Below are 19,895 nucleotides of genomic sequence, written 5' to 3'. Positions count from 1 at the left end.
AGATTAACTAGCACCTTTAGACTTCAGGGATGAGACGCAGCTATCTCAAACTCTACCCTAGATGATGTCCAACATCATCATCATTAGAGATAGAATTTACTATTCAACTACTCTGTGGTACTCTTCCAGTATTTTATATATACTCTTCCATTGGGAGTGGTTATTTTTATAATAATAATGTGGCATAATATAATATATATTATATAGTAATTATAATAAATATAATATAGCCTATAATAACTATAATAAGAGCAACAGTAATATAATAAAAACGTTTGTTTAGCACTGGCTATTTGTCAGGTATTATGTAAGCATTTTACCCATGTCATCTCATTTATTCCTCACAATAACTTTATGAAGCAGGTGTTCTCTTATGCACGAGGAATTTGGGATTTAGAGAGGTGAACTAACTGCCCAAAGCCACGTGGCTGGTAAAAAAAAAAAAAAAAAGGCAGAGCTGGGACTCAAACCTACGTCTGTCTTGCTGCAGAGCTCATGCTTTTCCCATCGTGCTGTTCAAGTGCTCTGATGACACGGTGCTACCCCAGCTCACAGACACAGCCCCTGAGACCTGAGACAGAGGTGCACCTGGAGACGGTACTACTCAGACTCTGGAACAGGTCAGAAACCAAAGTGACAGAGAGGAGAGGCTGGGTGCGTGAGAATAAACCAGGATATTTACAGGAGGAACTTTTACTTTATAAACAAACTCCACATCTCACTTCCTCTGACATTTAAGTCTTACTGTTTGTGATTACTCTAGGGTAGACCTAGGTTTTTACCTCAGTTGCCTACTAGTGAGGTTTATCGAAGAGATGCTGCCCGTGGGAGATCCAGGCAATCCCCCTTCCCGACTCGGGTCCTGATTTCCAGAGCTCACAGATAAGCCTTTACCTTTCGTGCCCGGCGGCTGTAGGTTGTCTCCGGTCAAGGAGCACCAGCCCACAGGGAAGATGTCCCGGGAGTCGAAGCGGCACCAGTAGTCAAAGGCCCCTCGCCACCCGTCAAAAGTGACAAGCACCTCTGAGCCCCGCACCTCCCCAATAGTGGCTGGGCAAATGAAATGAGGGTTCTTCCTGTCCACAGCTTCTAGCTTCATTCCCATTTTGAAGAAGTTGTGGGAAGGCGATGGTGGTTCCTAGATGAGAAACAGAAACATGCAGACCTAGATGCAAAGACAGAGGCTTGGGTGTGCCAAAAGACTGCTACCAAATTGGATGATGACAAAGTGACCGGCTGCTCTATAAGATTTAAAGCAAAGGTGTAGTTTTTGTTTTACATGAATTTCAAAGGTTACCAAAGTATTATTTCTTAAGCCCTAACATTTTACCATTTTTGATCCAGACTTTTTTTTTAAGAAATAAAAGGTAACAGATAAAGTGGAATCTCTTTTGTGCCCACTCCTCATGCATGTTTTCATATTTTACGATATATATAGACATCTATTTGCGTACTTTAAAATTTTATATAAATGACGTTATACTGTACATATTCTATGACTTTTTTTGTGGTTAACATTACGCTTTTGAAAATTTACCTATGTTGATAAATTCAGCTCCAATCCATTTCAAGTGCTAATAGTACTCCATTATATGTGTATATCACTATTTAATCATTCTCTTCTGACGGACATTGAAGATGGTTTGTAACTGTTCACTATCAAGAGTTTTAATGACCACTGTTGCACCTGTTCCTCCGCACACATGTGGGAGGGTTACTCGAGGGCACATACGTGGGAGAATTGCTGGATTACAGGACAGATATATACATCTTATGCTTTAATAAATACTCTCAAATTGCCCTCCTAAGTGGTTGTAACATTGCTCGCTCTCTAGCAATGTGGATTCGCAATGTAGTTGCAAAGATAAAGTTCCCAAGAAGTGTTGTACAGCTCTGTTCTTTCCCTGGTCTTACACTCTGACCCTGCACCAATAACACCGTCTTATTAAACGGACATGTGGTAGAAAAAGTCCCCTACTTCATCACTTTTTAGTATGGCTTTGGCTCTTCTTTCTCCTTCATCTTTCACATGAATTTCACATGATCCTTCATAAGAAAGCTGATTTCATAGAATCAGCTTTTCAAGGACACAGAAAACCCCTATTTGGATTTTGACTGGAATCCCAGTGAATTTATAGATTTAGGAAGAAATAACCCTTGTATAAATGATATTCAGCCTATCACCATGAACATGATAGTTTTCATTTATTAAGCATTTTTTAATGTAGATTCCTTCTTTAATACAAATTTTTAAGTTTTCTCTATAAATATCTCATGCTTTTTAGTAACGTTCTTCTAGGCATATTATAATTTTATTGCTATCATAAGTGCTACCTTTTAAAATTTTATTTTCAAGCCACTTGTTGCTATTAAATAGAAATGCAACGGATTTTTAAAACCTGATCAGCCGATTTAATACTGAGAGCTTACACTGATTGACACGTCAATTTCCTCATCTGCTTGATTTATCAATTGCTGAGAGACACTTACTGAAATATCCCGTGGCAATTGTGGATTTTCCAATTTGTCCAAATTCTGTCAAATTTTGGTTTCATATCCGAGGCACTGTTTTCAGGAGCGTGTACTCTTTTATCATTAGACAGTGGCCTCTTCAGAATGTCTTTCAGCCACAGACTCTCCTTGCCGAGTGTCAGTATGGTTAGCACCGGCTCCATTCTGACCAAGATTTGCCTAGTGCTATCTTTGCTTTTCCTTCCAACATTTCAGCGTCCTACTGTAGCAGTGTCTCTTGTAAACAGCACGTAGTTAGATTTAAAAACAATCTAATGTATGTCTGAACTGACGAGTTTAAGCTCATTTTTGTGATAACTGATGTATTTAAATTACAATTATCATACTGCCTACTTTCTATGTAACTTGATTGTTCCTTTTTCTCCTGTACAATCAATGGAGTTTGCTTCCCTCTCCACTGCTCCACTGAATGTTAACCATTCTATTTATAGTCTTTCAGTGGGTCATCCCCGTAAGATTCTAACTGCAGAGTTGACATAATTAATAATTAAATCTAAAGTCACCTTTATGTACAGTCCCAGAAAACAGAAGGGCCTTAGACTATTTTACCTACTCCTGAGTTAACAGGTATTTCATAATTCAGCTCCACACTGTTATTACACTTCGTTTATACAGTTTCAGGCAATGCTTCATTAGCTTTACCCACATGTCAAGCAACCTTTCCTCACCACTACTTCTTCCACTCTTACTTTCTGGGTTCAATTATCTTCTTCCAGATATCTATTTTCAGTCATTATTTTAGCATCTATGTTAGTAACTACTTGTATCGTTTGTTTGGAAACGTCTTGATTTTACATTCTTCTGAAATAACAATGTAGCTAGGTATAAAACTGTAGGTGGACAACAATTTTCTTCTCAGTGCTTGGAAGGCACTATTCTATTATCTTTTGGCTTGTACTGCCACTGTCTGGAAATGTGCTGCCAGCCCACCTGTGACTACTTGTTCAGATCTTTCCTTTGGACTTCCATCATATCGTGACGTTTTAAGCTATGTATTTGTCTTATTACGCATTCTGGAAAATTCTGTTATTATCTTCTTGGATATCTCTATTCTCTATTCCTTCCAATTAATCTTTCTGAAGTTCATGTTCAGCATATATTGGACCTTCTAATACTATTCTCCTGTCTCTTCTCTTTAATATTTTCCATCTCCTTATCTCTCTGCACTGCATTCTGGGCAAAGTCCTTACACATGTCTTTCAGTTAATTCTTTATGTAAATCCTGGTTTCTTATATACTTGCCCATTAATTTGTTCTTTTAATCATTAAGTTTCATTTCTAGATGTTTGCTTTTTTTCAAATATTTTTAGAAATAGGGTTTTGTACTTCTCTCAATTTTTAAAATCCTTCTTTTCATTCTTTAATCATTTTTAAATATTTAATTTATAATCTCTATCTGCTGTTTCTATTATCTGAAAGCCCTTGGGTTATAGCCTTACTGTTTGTTGGGTCTACCAATGTCCCATCATGTTGGATTTATTTCGAGAGTTTTTGAGGGCTCTGGAATTCTGAAATGAACACTCATCTTTAGTGTGCTTCACTTTTGGGACTTCTATGACATTGGGTTGAAAGCAACTAAACCGTCTAGAGAGACTTCGGGTTTGCCTCTGCAGGCACTCAGAAATATCTCCATATAGCTCTGAAGTTCTCAGACAACACAGGCACTATATCTGTACCATGAACTTGCATGGGCCAAGACAGCTTTATCAGAGAAAGTGACTCTATCTTCACCCCTCCGTAGACCCCAGGCACAGTCTTTCCACGAAGGAGTAACCAGCTGAAGGGCCTGATCTGGTTGTCCGTGTGGCAGTCTCAGGCCCGTTTTCCTGCCTTGCATGCGGCTAAGTGCTCACCTATCCTACCCTGGCTGTTAAAAGACAAAGATCCTTAGAAAGTAAGACTGGCAACGCCCCTTAAGGCATTTACAGGTGCACAACATACACTTAACACTGGTTCTCCTTCATTCTGGCCTCTGGAGAGTTTTCTAACTTTCTGGTAGCTCGGCAAAGCACGTAAAAAAGTATTTGTTGGTCTCCCTTCCCCGCCAGCCCACCATTTTGCTATATTCTGTAGTGAAAGGGTTTTTAAGTTGCCCAGTACACTACATTCTGGGAATCACATAGTGCTCTTAGGGTTTAATTTAGACTTTACTAGCAGCATAGGCAACTCTAATTCAGCCCCCTTTACCTCATTACAGAACTCAGCTGCGAGCAGACTGAGTGCTTCATGCCTTAGGAAACAAGCAAAAATGGATACAGGTGTTACATCCCTCTTCCACCACTTACTAGCCATGTGATCTTGGGCAAGTTCTTTATTCAAACGTATTGTTTGCTTAATTATTAAATGGAAATCGTAACTCTTGCTTCAGAAATTAACTGTGGTTATTAAATGAGATGGTGTATATCAACTCCAAACATGCTACAGACATTCAGAAAATAGTCTTCCTTTCTCTGTTTAGCATATGGACCTTGGGGAATTCCAAGATCTAGGATGAGAACAGCTCCTTCAGATTTATATTATATTTTATATGTTTTACTGATAAACACATTTTAACTTCTTAACAACCCAGTGAGACAGAACCCTACTCACAGATGAAGACAAAAGGATACTGCTTATTGTTGGCAGAGCTGGGACCCAAACCCCAGGAATCCTGACTTTAGTGAAATTTCCTCCAGGGACAGTTGCTGCTTCCTAAGGTACTAAAAAATCCTCCCTCTGAACTAGTACTGAGAAGGCATCCTCAGGCCATAAATATAAAGTAGACATCAGGGACTTAGTAAATGAAAGAATGTAAGCATTTGACCTTAAGCAAGTGGTGATATCTGAAGGACACCATACCTTGTGGAAAATCCTGATGGGAGCCATCTCTGCTCCATTTAGTGTCTTCAAAAGGAACATGGGCCAAGAGGAGGCATTCAGCCGAAATCCTGCAGCAAACATAATGGACAACAGATAAAAAATATGTTTCAAAAGGGAGTGGTGCTATCAAGTTTTCCCTTGGGAATCCAGCTACTCCTGCCACAACCTATGCTGTGATAGTTACAGAATCACAGACTGTTAGGAAAGGACTTAAAGGTTAAATAGAAGAAATTGCCTCATTAGTCAGCCGAGGAAATGAGGCACAGGAGAGGGAATGTAACTTGCCCAAGGTAATGTTGCAGAGTAAGCAGTGGAACAGAGTCCCCAGCCAACTTTTCTGACTCTATGACAAGTATTATAAAATATATATTATAATGTCTAAAAAGCTTTCCTTGAAAAGTACAAAATAGATGTGAGATAGGATTAACCGATACTTGGAAATGATCTAGACAGTAGAGTGTGAAAGGGGAGACAGGATAATCTCTTAAGAAGAAACCAAATATGTCAACTGATACACCCAATATACAAGTAAATCTTTTTGGTTTATTTCAATATAAACTAACTCACTGTTTCTCTGTCTCACTTTCTCTTCCTTTCTCTCACACACACACACACAGAGTACAAAACACTTTCTGATACTCATTTTTACTTAAACAATTAAGGATCAGACAATGATGAAGATGGAAGGGATAATCCTATCCCAAAATACACATTTTCCAGAAAAGTAAAAAGAAGCCTAGAGAGATTAATTGTCCACTGTTGTTCAGCAAGTAAAAGCAGTAAGAACGTACCATTTAATTAATAAATTGTAAAAATAAGATTGTTATCGTAGGTAGGTCTTCCAATTACAGCACTGAATGCTTCTTTCTACTTGGCTTCAACTCTCTATCCTGAGGTACTCAAAACCAGTGCTTTTTGATAGTCTCTCCATCCACCTCAGCTTTCCCATTCCTGACAAAACAACAGACAGGCTGCATCAAAGCTGCAGGGCTGGAAATAACAACTATTATTACTGAGGACTTTACTGCGGACGCGACACTGTGCCGATTGCTTTCCACAGACCATCTACTCCTCCTCCAGACAACGCAGGGAGGTAGCTACCACCTCCATTCCATAGATGAGAAGAGAGGTATAAAGTAAACTTAAGATTTCGAAGTGAGCAAATGAGAAAGATAGAATTGAAACCCAGGCCATTGGACCCTTCAGTCCACACTGTGGACTATGCTAAACTATCAATGTGTAGGTAAAATGAAAAAGGAAGAATCAGCTCTGGGGATTAAGTATTAATTAATAACTACAATTACGGGGGAAGACATGAAAAGAGAGAAGAAAATGGAAATAAGAGAGTTACCACCCCATATGATAGAAACTTTTTGTCTCAAAGCTGGCTAGGCTAATCCGAGCTCCCCAAGGTCAGGAGAGGTCCTGGGGCAGCTCACTATGCCAACAATAGTGACAGTGATGCACGTTCCTGTCACTTCATCTAAAACTGCTACTGTTTACTTTTTTGCTTGCCTAGTCTTTTTTCCTTCTGAAAAATTCTATGTGATTTGGTGGGGGTGTCTATTGCATGACTGTACCAACCTGGCCATGGAACAGAAAATAATGTCATTTGAAGGCATCAGACTCCCCCCACCAAGAGTGTGTATGTATGTCCCAAGTTGGGTCAACTGTTTTCTGACGTGATAGGCATGTTGAAGGAGGGTTCTTCTTTCCCTGAGATCATGGCTAGGATGTCTGTAGGTCTGGCACTGCCCTGGAGGACATAACTGAGAACGAAGCCAAGGTGGAGCAAGAGATGGGGAGCCCTGAGAGCGTTTAAAACCCTGCGTCCAAATGCCTTAACTTCTTGTCATAGAGTCCGTAATTCCTGCTCCCTCCTTTCCCTCCTCTGACTTGGTTTGAGTTTTTGCACTCACAGCCAAAGGAGTCTAGACTACCGCTTTACCTTTGATTAGGGTAAAAAAAAAAAAATTAAATTTCTTCAGAAATTCAGGCCTGGTCTGTGTGTGAGGAAAACAACGCTCCTTAGGTCAGGCAAGGGCTGATGCAAGTCAAACCTAGAGCAGATGTGCCGTGAATTGTTCACTACACCTCCGGGCAAGGTGAGGCAAGACACAACTGTTCTAGGGAAATGCTTGCTACACCTTGATAAAAGAGAGGGGCAGGAGGAACGACTGCACGATCAGGACACTCAGATTCATGTCCTCGGTTCCCAACAAGCGCCCTGCCACGCAATCACCAATTCCATTTTTTTAGGAATGGGTTACTCTGGAGCTTCTATCTCACCCAGAACTTGAAGAGATAAAAAAAAAAAAAAAAAAAAAAAAAAAAAGTCCTCTGAGCTCTGGGAACACTTATAATAATAATAATATAATAGCTAATTCGTATTGACTGCTTATTATGTATTAAATACTTCACATGCAATTTCTTTCCAGATATCTGAAATAATACCATGACGTATGCACTATTATTATCCTTGGTTTGCAGAAGAAGAAATGGAAACTCAAGACAAACATCTTGTCCAGGGTAGTAAGTGATGAAGACTGCAGTACATGACGGTCTCCCTCCAGCCCTCCCGGTTCTGAACGATTCTGTGTCACTACCTCCTAGCAAGTTCCTTCAAGAGCAGCAGGGCAACACAGAAAGGTTACCAACCCAAGGAATTACTGAGGTACATTATTCCCCAACCCCCGAGGCGATATGGGACCCCCCCTCCAAATTCAAATGCATCCATAGTCTGTCTTGGGCAGTCATCACAGACAGCATTTTAACACAGAAAGGGCCCTCAGAGACCATATAGTACAAAGATTTTATGGTGCAGATTATAGAACTGAAGTCCAGACAGGCTAAGAAACTTATTTGGGGTCCCATAAGTTGCTCTTGTAGAATCAGGCTGGAGCCCCAAGGCTCTTCAACTGGCTCCCTTTCACTATACCATGCTGCCTTCCAAAGAAAACATTTATCCTGCACATGACGATGTGCTAGGCTCTGTGTGCTACGCACTCTTTCATCACTACTACAACTCTGTGAATCAGATACGAGAAAGTAGCACTGGTTCAGGAACCAGGCTGCACCGATTCAAATCTAGCACTGCCACTTACCTGATGTGTAACTTACGGCAAATTACGGAAACTCTCTCTGGCTTTAGTTTCTTTCACAATAAAGTGGGATAAAAATGGTAACTACCTCAATGGGTTGTTCTAAGGATTAAAATAGGTTAAGACATGTGAAAGACTTAAAACGCAGCCTGGTATATAACAAGTGTTAGATAAATGTTGGCCATTACAGACGAGAAGACTGAGCTTAGGAGAAATGAAGTAAAATATCCAACGTTACTATGCTAGTAAATAGCAGAGGCAGGATTTAAGCCCAATTCCTCTGTCTCCAGAACCTTCATTATCAATCAGCACGTTAATGTCTTCAAATATTTCATCACTTAGCCCTACCATACTGTTTTTACTATAAAAGGGGCTTAGGTCATAAATTTGTATAAGAGGGAAGAGAAGAAGAATAAAAACAGTAATCTGAGGATCTCCTTGAAATAAACAATGGCCTGGGGTGCTTGTGAGGAAAAGAACAGGTGGATCAGAAATCTCAACCTCTGAAAGTGGGAGCACCTCAGTGCTTGGCCATTCATTCTTTTCTTCTTGGCCTCCAGTGTCCTCCTGGAATACAGGACTGCCAATTTATATCCCCAGCTCAAACCTCTGCCCTGAGTTTCATGCTCGTATTTCCAACTGCCTTGTTCTGTAAGTCTCCATGGATGCTAAGAGGTCTCAAAATGAGTAAGTTTCAAGCAGAACTCCGAATTCACTGCCCGCCCCCAACTTGCTCTTTTCTCCAGTCATCTCAGCTCACTTAATGGCACCAGTTATTTAAACCCAGGTGCCTCAGACTCACCTCTGATCCCTCCCTTCCTAGAACCTCTCAAATACAATTAGTCAGCAAGGCTTGACAGCACGTGGATCTTCAAACCGTTTCTCGCCATGCAAGAGATCTCACCCGCCAATGACCACTCCTGATCTAAGGCACAGCCGCACTCTGCCTAGAATGCTCCAAGAGCCTTCTAGCTGGACTCTCTGCCTCTACTTTTGCTTCCCTACTGTCTGTTCTCCACGTAACAGCCAGAATGATATGTTTGTGCTTTTTAAAAAATATAAATCAGATCACATCACTGTCATGCACATCCCACAACACAAAATAAATCTACGGTCTTCAGGTATGTTGACAAGGCCTAAATGGTCTGGAACTTGCTTACTTCTCATAACTCATCTCCTGTCACTCCTCTGCCCCCCATTCACTGGTCTTGCTGTTTCTCAAACACACCAAGCTGTGTCCTTCTGCCTCAAACATGCTTCACTTTCTCAAATCTTTGTTAGTTCTTTGCTGAAATATCATCTCCTCAGAGGGCATTCCTAGACCATCTTACCAGCTTCCTAAATCCTGCTCCCTTTTACTTGTCCTTAGCCCTTATCATTGTCTGAATTTTCTTTCTTTTTTCTTTGTAATGTGTATGTCTTTTCCAACTAGAATATAAACTCCATGAGAGTTTTTACTGAACAAGGAAAAATCTCCACTTAGTAAACAGGTACCAAGAATTGATGGATACTTTACCATGTTATTCCATTTAATACTCACAAAAACCAGGTGTGGCAGTTTATGAATGATCTGGCAGGTGAGGCAACTGACATTCAAGGTTAAAAGTCAAGGAAGAGCAACTCACCATTGGCCACATAACTAAACTTGTAAGTGGCTGAGCTAATATGACAAAGCCAGGTCTCTTTAATTCTAAACCCGGGCATGCTGCAAGTGTTCTGTGCTTACCTAGGATTTCTTTTAAAAAATATTTATAAAGAATCAGTTATAAGGAGCTTCCAGATATTCCCAAGACAATGGGACTACTGAATAAGTTAGGATCCAGCTGTTTCAACTAACCTTGACCTGAGGAAGTTCTGGACTTCGATGCCCATCAGCAGGTCTAAGCGTTAATCAAAGTTCATGCCCTCTGGTGGCGAGTAACAGAACAGCACTTGCACCAGAAACCGCGTGGTTGTGGGCTCCATTCCAAACCCTCTCCATTATCCCGTCTAATAATCCCAAGCTTTGTGAAGTTATTAGACTCTGGCTGTCAAGATGATTCCCAACTCATTCTCTTCTCCCAGGGAAGCTTTACATACATGTACATCTACAAATTCATGCACAGAAATATGCCACTAACTCACTGTACAACCCTAGACAACTTACTTCCCTTTCCTTGTTTCTGTATTTGTCAGATGACACTGAACTAAAAGCTGTGCTTCCAAACTGAGGTTGAGTGGACTATCTCAATTTTACCCCACGCATCAAAGAAAGGAGAAGTGAAACTTGCAGAGAGGTGCTGAACACACTGTCTTCCCTGAGGAAGAAGTGAATATCCAGCCTGACTATTTGGGAAGACTGGATTCCTTTTAGTTCTGACAGGACCCTAAGCCCATATTGCTGTTATGCTGCCACACACACTCTCAAACACAAGTTAATTCAGGCTGATTTAACTGGGGGTGGGGGTTGTGACTAATCTTGAGGTAGGTATATGTATACGTGGGTCTGGCAGGGTCCTTGCTGTAGAGAAGAGCGAGTTTAGTCAATATTTTTAAGACACCATGATTAAAGTAACTTTCTAAATTTTTGGGTTAACCACCCCCAGAGGTTCTTATAAAGAGTTCAAATTCTCTGATCACAAAATGAGATGTGTATCTTTTTAAAACCCCCTTTCTACTGACAGGCCCTGGAGGCTACTTAGCAAGTAGAAGACTGATCAGGGACAGGAATATATGAAGCGTCCTTTCAAGTCAAGGTACCACATACACCCCAGAGCATGTGACCAAGGTTGCTGACTAGGCACTTTGTACTGGGATCCGGATCACTGACCAGTGGCCTCACAAGAAGCCAGCTTCTGTTTTAGACCAGGGACTCTCAAACGTGGACACTGGAATCCCCTGAGGGAGGATAGAAGACTACACTGGTCCCACCCAGAATCAGAAATTCTGATTTAACTGATCTGAGGTAAGGCTTAAATACTGAAATTTTTAAGAGCTCTCTGGGTGATTCTAACTGGCAGCCAAGTTTGAGAACTAGTGATCCAAACAGTCTTGTCTAGAAGAAATAATCACAGTCTTGAGTAGTAGAACAGGTCAGTAAATAAAACAAGGGAGTGTGAGGAAAAGGCTGGCAGCATTGAATTGACAATGTCACTGAGGATCATTCTACCTTTCCACCTTCTCCCCTGGAGGACTCTGCAAGGGAGTATGAATGTTCCCTTTGTGAACAGAAAACACACACATACACACAGAAATCATACAAGAAGAACGCTCTTCTAGAGCAATGTTTCCCAAATATAGACCAATTTCGTTAGAGTCTCGGGAGAGTCATTTCACCATGCAGAATCCCAAGCCCCATTACCTAGAGATTCTGATTCAGCAACTCTGGGGAGAGGTCCAGAGGAGGCCTGGGGAACATGAACACACACACATATATATGTATAATTATATACATAACTTATTTAAACTTATTTTGAAAAATCTTAAACCTAGAGAAAAGTAGCAAAAACAGTAAATGAACAACTATGTACCCTTCACCTAGATTCAACAACTAGTAACATTTCACCATATTTGCTTTCCATCTATCTACACACATTTTTTCATCTGAACTGTGAGAAAGAGACACAGTGACATTTCACCCCTAAATACATCAGTACATTTGTCCTCAGAACAAGGATATTCTCCTTTAAAACTGTAATATTGTCATACCCAAGAAATTTAATTAAAAATATCCTCAATTGTCCCCAAAATGTCCTTTATAGCTGTTTAATTTTTTAAGTACAGGAACGGATCGAGAATTACATATTGCATTTGGTTGTCATGCTCCTTTAGTCTCCTTTAATCTAGAACAGTCCTGTTGCCTTTTGTTTGTTTTTCATGAAACTGATACTTTTGAAGAGTGTGGGCTAGCTGTTAATAGAATATCTCACAACTTGGATTTCTTTCTGATTGCTCCCTTATGATTACATTCATACTAAACAGTTTTGACAAAAATACAAGTGATGCTGGATACTTCTCTTTTCATTACTTTAAGAAGCACATAAAGTTTATCTAATTATTGATGATACTAAATTTGATCACTTGTTAAGGAGTGGCTAACAGATTTCTTCATTATAATTTCCCTTTGTAATTAATAGGTAACCAGTGAGGAAAAACACTGAGATTATGTGAATATCCTATTCTCCGATAAGCTTTTTTACCCAATGGTTTTATAGCCATTGATTATCCCTGCCTGAATCAATTGAAATGGTGGTTGCAAAATGGTAATTTTCTAGCATTCTTTCTCTATTTATTAGCTGGCATTCTGTAATTAGACCTTTCCCTGCAACTCTACAATTTTTTTTTTGTACACTACAGACCCATGGATGCCAATACCATTGTTCTTTTGTTTTCATTATTCTGATATTCATATTGCTCCAATTTTGGCTGGTCAGAGCCCCTTCAAGCTGGCTCCTGTGTCCTTCTGATATGTCCCCATCATTCTTTGAGAATTCTTTTCTTTCTGGCATAATAGAATGTTCCAAATTCACATTACATTTTCTCTTTTGCTTAACATTGAAATCAACCATTTCTCCAAGGAGCCATGAGTCCCTCTAGTGAAAAGTGGGATTTAGAAACCACACTGCTACTGAGGTGTCATTACTTCTAGACCTTTTCAATGAATAAAGCTTATGTAATTATAGTACAAGTATATATAAAATTATATACATTTTTTTAAGTGAAGAGTTCATATAGACACCTCCAATTCAAATTCTACACCACAGGGTTCTTCGTCTTCCCTGTCCCACATTTACTCATTTGCTCTATCTTCAATGCATGCAAAATAGCTTCAGATAATTAAGGGAAACCCACTAAGATTAAGAAAACATCAGAATTTATTTGACGTTCCATTTTTTCTTTGAAATATGTCCCATTAAGGGTATACCGTGAAGGTTCTGGGCTCAGGTTATTTGAATTCTTTTTTCAATGTTGTTATGATATCTATTTGATACACAGTTTAATTTGTTCCCGTTTGTCATCAATTTTAGCTTACGATTTGTTCTTTTTTTCTGGTTTAATTTTATTTTTTGAGTAAAATATTTACATAACACAAAAGTTAAGAGAATATAAGAGTATTCACAGAGAAGTCTTACTCTCATTTGCTATACTTTCTACCCTATTCCCCGACACTCCCAATAGGTAAACTTTTCATTATTTTCTGGTTTAACATTTCTGTATTTCTTCTTATAAAACTAAGTATGTAAGATATGTAATTTCGTGTATAAAATGTGCATGTGTGTGTAAATATATTTCCCTTTCTCTTTCTCAAAAGTAAGTGGCATTAAGCACATTCACACTGTTGTGCAACCATCACCACCACCATCCCTCTCCAGAACTTCATCTTCCCCAACTGAACTCTGTACCCAATAAACAATAATTTGCCATTCCTCCCTCCCTACCAGCTTTTAGCAACCACCGTTCTATTTTTTGTCTCTACGAGTTTACCTAAATGAGGTATCTTGTATAAGTGGGATCATATAGTGTTTGTCCTTTTGTGACTGGCTTATTTCAACTTAGCGTAATGTCTTCAAGAGTCATCTACACTGTAACGTGGGTCGGTTTCCATAATACCCCATTGGATGCATATGCTACATTTTGTTTAGCCATTCTTCCACTGACAGACATTTGGGTTTCTTCCACCTTTCGGCTGTTGTGAATAATGCTTCTAAACACAGGTATACAAATATCTGCTTGAGTCCCTGCTTTTAATTGTTTTGTCTATATACCCAGAAGTGGAAATGCTAAATCATAATGGTAATTCTACTTGTCATTTTTTGAAGAAACGCCAGATTGCTTTCCATAGTGGCTGCACCATTTTATATCCTCATTAATAGCACAAAGATTCCAATTTCTCCACATCCTCCCCATACTTGTTTTCTATTTGATAAAAGCCATCCTAATGGATGTGAAATAGTATCTCAGTGTGGTTTTCATTTCTATTTTCCTAATGATTAGTGATGTTGAGCATCTTTTCATGTACTTATTGGCCATTTACAGAAATGTCTATTCAAGTTCTTTACTTTTTTTGGGGGGGTGCTGCTTGGGTCATTTGCTCATTTTTAAATCAGGTTGTTTGTTTTTAGGTTGTTTTTTATTGTTGTTGATTTGAAGGAATTTTTAAAAATATTGTGGACATTAACTTCTTATCAGATGCAAGATTTGCAAATATTTTCTCCCATCCTGTGGGTTCCCTTTTCACACTGTTGATATTGTCCATTGATGAACAAAAGTTTTAAACGTGATGCAGTCCAATTTAACTATTTTCTCTTTTTGTTGCCTGTGCTTTTGGTGTCATTTCTAAGAAATCATTGTCAATTCCAAGGTCATGAATCTTTTCCCTATATTTTCTCCTACTAGTTTTACAGTTATAGCTCCTACATTTAGGACTATTATCCAGTTGGAGATAATTTTGTATATAGTGTGGAGGTAAGGTCCAGCTTCATTCTTTTGTGTGTGCATATCCAGTTGGCCCTCACCAGTTGTCGAGAATCCACTGAACTACCTTGGTACTGCTGTTGAAAATCAATGGAGCATAAACGTATGAGTTTATTTCTGGACTCTCAAACCTAATCCACTGATCTATGTCTATCTTTATACCATTACCACATGTCTTGAGTATTGCTGCTTTGTAATAAGTTGTGAAATCAGAAAATATGAGTCCTAGGTAGAATGCTAATTTTTGTCAAAGGTCAGATGACTTTCTTCCTTAGCTATCGTAATATGGTGAATTTCACTAATGATTTTTCCAAAGTTAAATCTTCTTTTCATTCCCAGAAAAAAACCCACTACTTTGCTTTGACAAAATATTGTTTTAAATATGTTGAATTCTAATTCCTAATATTTTAAGATTTTTATAACAATATTCATACATGAAATTGTATGTACTTGTGTAATTTAAATCAGGCTTAGGTATCAAAATTCTACCTGCTTCATAAAAAGAACCTGCACGTTTTCCTACTTTTCTATGATCTAGAACTGCACTGTCCAGTAGAGTAGCCAGCAGCCACATAGGCTTTTTATTTTTTACTTTTATGTTTTGTTTTGTTTTTTTCACAGATCTGCCTGTTTTTTTTTTTTTATGTTATGTTAGTCACCATACAGTACATCATTAGTTTTTGATGTAGTGTTCTGTGATTCATTGTTTGCATATAACACCCAAGTGCTCCATGCAATATGTGCCCTCCTTACTACCCATCACCGGGCTAACCCATCCCCCCAACCCCCTCCCCTCTAAAACCCTCAGTGGGCCATATGCACCCCAATGTTCATAGCAGCAATGTCCACAATAGCCAAACTGTGGAAGGAGCCAAGATGCCCTTCAACAGACGAAAGGATAAAGATGTGGTCCATATGTACAATGGAATATTACTCAGCCATCAGAAAGGATGATTACACAACATTTGCATCAACATGGATGGAACTGGAGGGGATTATGCTAAGTGAAATAAGTCAAGCAGAGAAAGACAATTATCATACGGTTTCACTTATCTGTGGAACATAAGGAATAGCAGGGAGGACATCAGGAGAAGGAAGGGAAAAATGAAGGGGGTTGGAATCAGAGGAGGACACATAGGCTTTTTAACTTTCAATTACAATTAAGCAAAATTAAAAATGTAGGTCTTGGGGCGCCTGGGTGGCACAGCGGTTAAGCGTCTGCCTTCGGCTCAGGGCGTGATCCTGGCATTATGGGATCGAGCCCCACATCAGGCTCCTCCGCTGGAGCCTGCTTCTTCCTCTTCCACTCCCCCTGCTTGTGTTCCCTCTCTCGCTGGCTGTCTCTATCTCTGTCAAATAAATAAATAAAGTCTTTAAAAAAAAAATTTAGGTCTTTAGTTACAGTAGCCACATTTCAAGTGCTCCATAGCCACAAGGGGCTGGTGACTACCACACTGGACAGCACAGATGCAAAACATTTCCATCATCACAGAAAGTTCTTTTGGGTATCACTGACTTACAACAACTTAAGTAGAAGGAGAAAATCTGGTTTTTAAGGTTTTGTAGGATTCCTGTTAAATAACCTACACATAGTGCTTTTCTGTAGGTGCAATTTTTTGAAAACTTTTATGTTTTCTATGTATCTGTTTAAATATTATAATGCTATTGGGGTTAATTTTGACAAATAGTATTTTTTTATTTCACCTCGCTTCTCTATTTTATTTACATAGAGTTATTTCCTCCCTTTGTCATCTCTACGTTTGTGTATCTGAGCTTATTCCTTTTTTTCTTTCATAGGCTAACTAGTGGTTTGTGTATTTTGTGTATTTTTTCCCCAAAAGACGAGTATTTTGATTTATTGCTTTTTTTCTACCTCATTAACTTCTGTTTTATCTTTATTTTTCTTCTTCCTTTTTATTTTCTTTATATTGTGACTCTTTCTCTAGTCTTTTGAATTGGGAATTTAAATCCTTATTTTTATCCTTTCATTTTTATTGATGTCAGGTAGTTAAGGCTATCAATTTTCTTCCAACCACTGTTTTAATTAATCTCAAAATTCTGATACGTGATGTTTATTGTCATTACTCTTTAGGAATTTTGCAATTTTGGTTTATATTTCCCTTTTCAAACAAGAGTTGTTTAGAGTTTTAGATTTCAATTTAGATCTCCAGGAACAGCTAAATGTTTTCACCATTTAGCAGGGTATAGAGTTTGATACGTATACACATACATGATCTACCTTATTCATTCCATTTTTTTTGGCACCATATTACTTTATTTCAAGGAATGGTACAAATGAAAGAAATAGATGTTTTGGTACAACTTACAGGAAAGTCTTTAATACCTTTACTTTTTGTCCTCTTGGCCTGCCTTGCCTTGAGAGGTGTGTTAAATTTATTAGTGTGTCTGTCTCTATCTCCTTGCACCTATAATAATTTCTGTTTTGTGAAGACAGATGCTTTGTAACTTGGCTCTGAAATGTTTTTAACTATTACACTTTCATTACGACTTGTGTCACCATTAAGCATTATAAAATAAAGTGGCTTCTTTGTCTTGTTTAATGCATCTTGGTCTGAATTCTACCTTGTCTAACACCAGAACTGCAATCTCTGCTATTATATTGTTTGACTTTCCTCTGTATACTCTTGGCCATCCTTGCATTTTTAGTCTTTCTCATTCACTTTATTTTACATATGTCTCCTGCACACAATATAAAGCTGGGTCTGACTCTGAGCACCATTCTGAGAATGTTTTTCTTTCAACAGGTAAGTTAAAACCATTTACATTTATTAATGTAAATTACACATTTGGTCTCAACTCTCTCACATTATGTTTTATTTACTGTGCTTTCCATATTTAGTTCATCTCTTTCTCTGTATGGTCTGTTCCTTGATCTTTTTGTTCCTTTGTTAATTAGGAAATTTTGGAATTTTGTTTTAGTGGTTACCTTTAGCTAACGTATTTTCAAATGTCCTTAATTTACCTTTTCCTCATTTAGGCTTCTCCTATTTGGTTTATCAGTTTCAGGTGATATCCTTTGATCCCATCTAAGGATATTATAGGAGGAAGGGGGTTTGCTTCCTGGTTCCAGTGTGTTTACGTGGCGGGCTCCTGCAGCACTCCCATCTTCTCCATTGCCCATATCCTGAAGAGCCAGACAGCCAGTCGTATCAGTAGCCAGCGCTGCCACCACCCTCCCCCACCTAGGTGGTTTTGTAGCACTCTAGAGAGACAGTTCTCCGGGAACAGCTTTCCATAGAGGTACCCTAGAAGGCAAATTTCTAGCATGTTCCACTGCGTGGTACCACAGTGACTTCTCTCATTCAGTGAGCCACAGCTATGCCCCCTCCAACAAGATCTACCCACATCTCCACCTTGAGGATGGGGGAGGGGAGGTCCTTCCTTGGGTTCTCTATCTTAGCTCCAGTGTAGTGGCTTCTCCTTATGTCTGCTCTTATATTCTTTAGAGTTCTCTTTCCTTTTGACTAGCCAATCCCCAAATACTCTAATCCTGTATTACAGTTAACAATTATATTACACTTTCAGTGTTCAAATTACTGTGTGGGTTCTCGCTCTTCACTGGATCCAGACCGATACCATACTATTCTACTCTTGTCTCCACCTTTGCTTTTTGTCTTAGATTGATCATTTCTTGTTTGGATGAAGCTCTTTCTGTGATGGATTCCTCAGGTAGGGCTTAGGGTTATAGTATTTCCTGAGTTCTTGCATGCTGAACACTGTTTCAGTATAATCTCAATACCTGAAAAACAGCTTGTATAGATATAAAACCCCCGTTCTTATTTTCTTTCTTTGTACTTTGCTGTAAAGAAGTATGATGCAAACTTCACTTTCTTTCCCTTGTAAATAACTTGGCCTTTTTTCTGGAGGCTCAGAGGGGTTTTTCTTTATTCTTAGAGTGTAACAGTTTGATTAGAATACATCTTAGAGTAACCAATCTGAATCAATTTTTCCAGGAAAAAGGTAGGCCCTTTCAATATGTAGGTTCAGGTCTTCTTTAATTTTTGGAAAACTTTCTTATAATTTTAATTATTAATTGTTTCATTATTTTGTTCATCTTCTTCAGAGACTCCAATTATACATGCATACATAATTCGCATATACATACTGAAACTTTATTGACTATGTTCTATAGCTAACAGTTCCTTTCTGATACTTTTTAACCTTTCCTAATATTTATTTTTATTCTCTTGGCTGTTTTTATTTCTCTTCTCAATGTCCCTTATTATATTTGCAGTTAAACCTGTGGTCCATCGGGCGCCCTGGAATTGAGTCTGCAATTGAGATTATTTTGTTTTTCTTCAATTTTTTCTTGAGTTTAGGCAATTCTATTTTCACATCTTCCTGTCTATTGTGCATTTCTAGTCTGACTTTTAAAATTTATGATTCATGGGTTTTTTTGCATATCTGTCAATACTCGTTTAATTCAAGTTGGGTTGTTGTGTAATAGTTTTCTTCTGGTTAGTCACTGATGTTGGAAGAGTTTTCAGTAGTTAAAACAGTTTTATCCTCATCTTTGGTTTTTCGTCATATAGAAGCTTTTTATAGAGATTGAATGCTGTTTCTTAATCATTTGAAATATCTTATATTTACCTGGACCAGCAAAAACAGGAGGTCCTACTTTGGCAGGAATCTTGGGTTATGAATTTTCTGTTGACATAGTGAAACACGGTTTCTTTAGTAGATGAGCCTGTTGCGATGGGATGGGAGACTGGTGTGTCTTTTGACTGCTTCTCTTCTGTTTCTGTATAATTCTGAATTACAACCCCCTCACTTCCTTCTTTTCCTTCAACATATGTCTACCCTCCCCCAAAGGTAGTTATCTTCTCAAGAGTGCTATCTCTAGTCCCTCACGCTTTCAATCCACTCTCTTCCTTTGGATTCCCCAGTAGTCAATGTTCTAATCAAGTAGGTCTTAGCTCTGTTCTCAGT

The 19,895-nt window shown here is 38.7% G+C and overlaps 1 protein-coding gene across 9 annotated transcripts in view; it reads right to left on the bottom strand.

Annotated features, from left to right (window-relative positions):
* Positions 1 to 19,895, bottom strand: part of SCMH1 (Scm polycomb group protein homolog 1) — a 172,334-nt gene that overhangs the window by 74,574 nt on the left and 77,865 nt on the right. For 8 of the 9 annotated variants that reach the window (XM_040627450.1, XM_040627451.1, XM_008699363.2 and 5 more), the window contains 2 exons: positions 5,371 to 5,459; positions 895 to 1,138 (listed from right to left, as the gene is read on the bottom strand). In XM_040627450.1, the coding sequence (XP_040483384.1) occupies positions 895 to 1,138; positions 5,371 to 5,459 (333 nt within the window). Of the gene's footprint in view, positions 1 to 894; positions 1,139 to 5,370; positions 5,460 to 11,832; positions 11,879 to 19,895 lie in introns of all 9 variants that reach the window. The other variant, XM_040627455.1, reaches the window with a different exon arrangement.

Source organism: Ursus maritimus, unplaced genomic scaffold (assembly GCF_017311325.1).
Source record: "Ursus maritimus isolate PB19 unplaced genomic scaffold, ASM1731132v1 scaffold_12, whole genome shotgun sequence".
Taxonomy (NCBI): Eukaryota; Metazoa; Chordata; class Mammalia; order Carnivora; family Ursidae; genus Ursus; species Ursus maritimus.
Note: the sequence above shows the minus strand (reverse complement) of the source record. Positions and strands in the feature narration are given on the sequence as shown.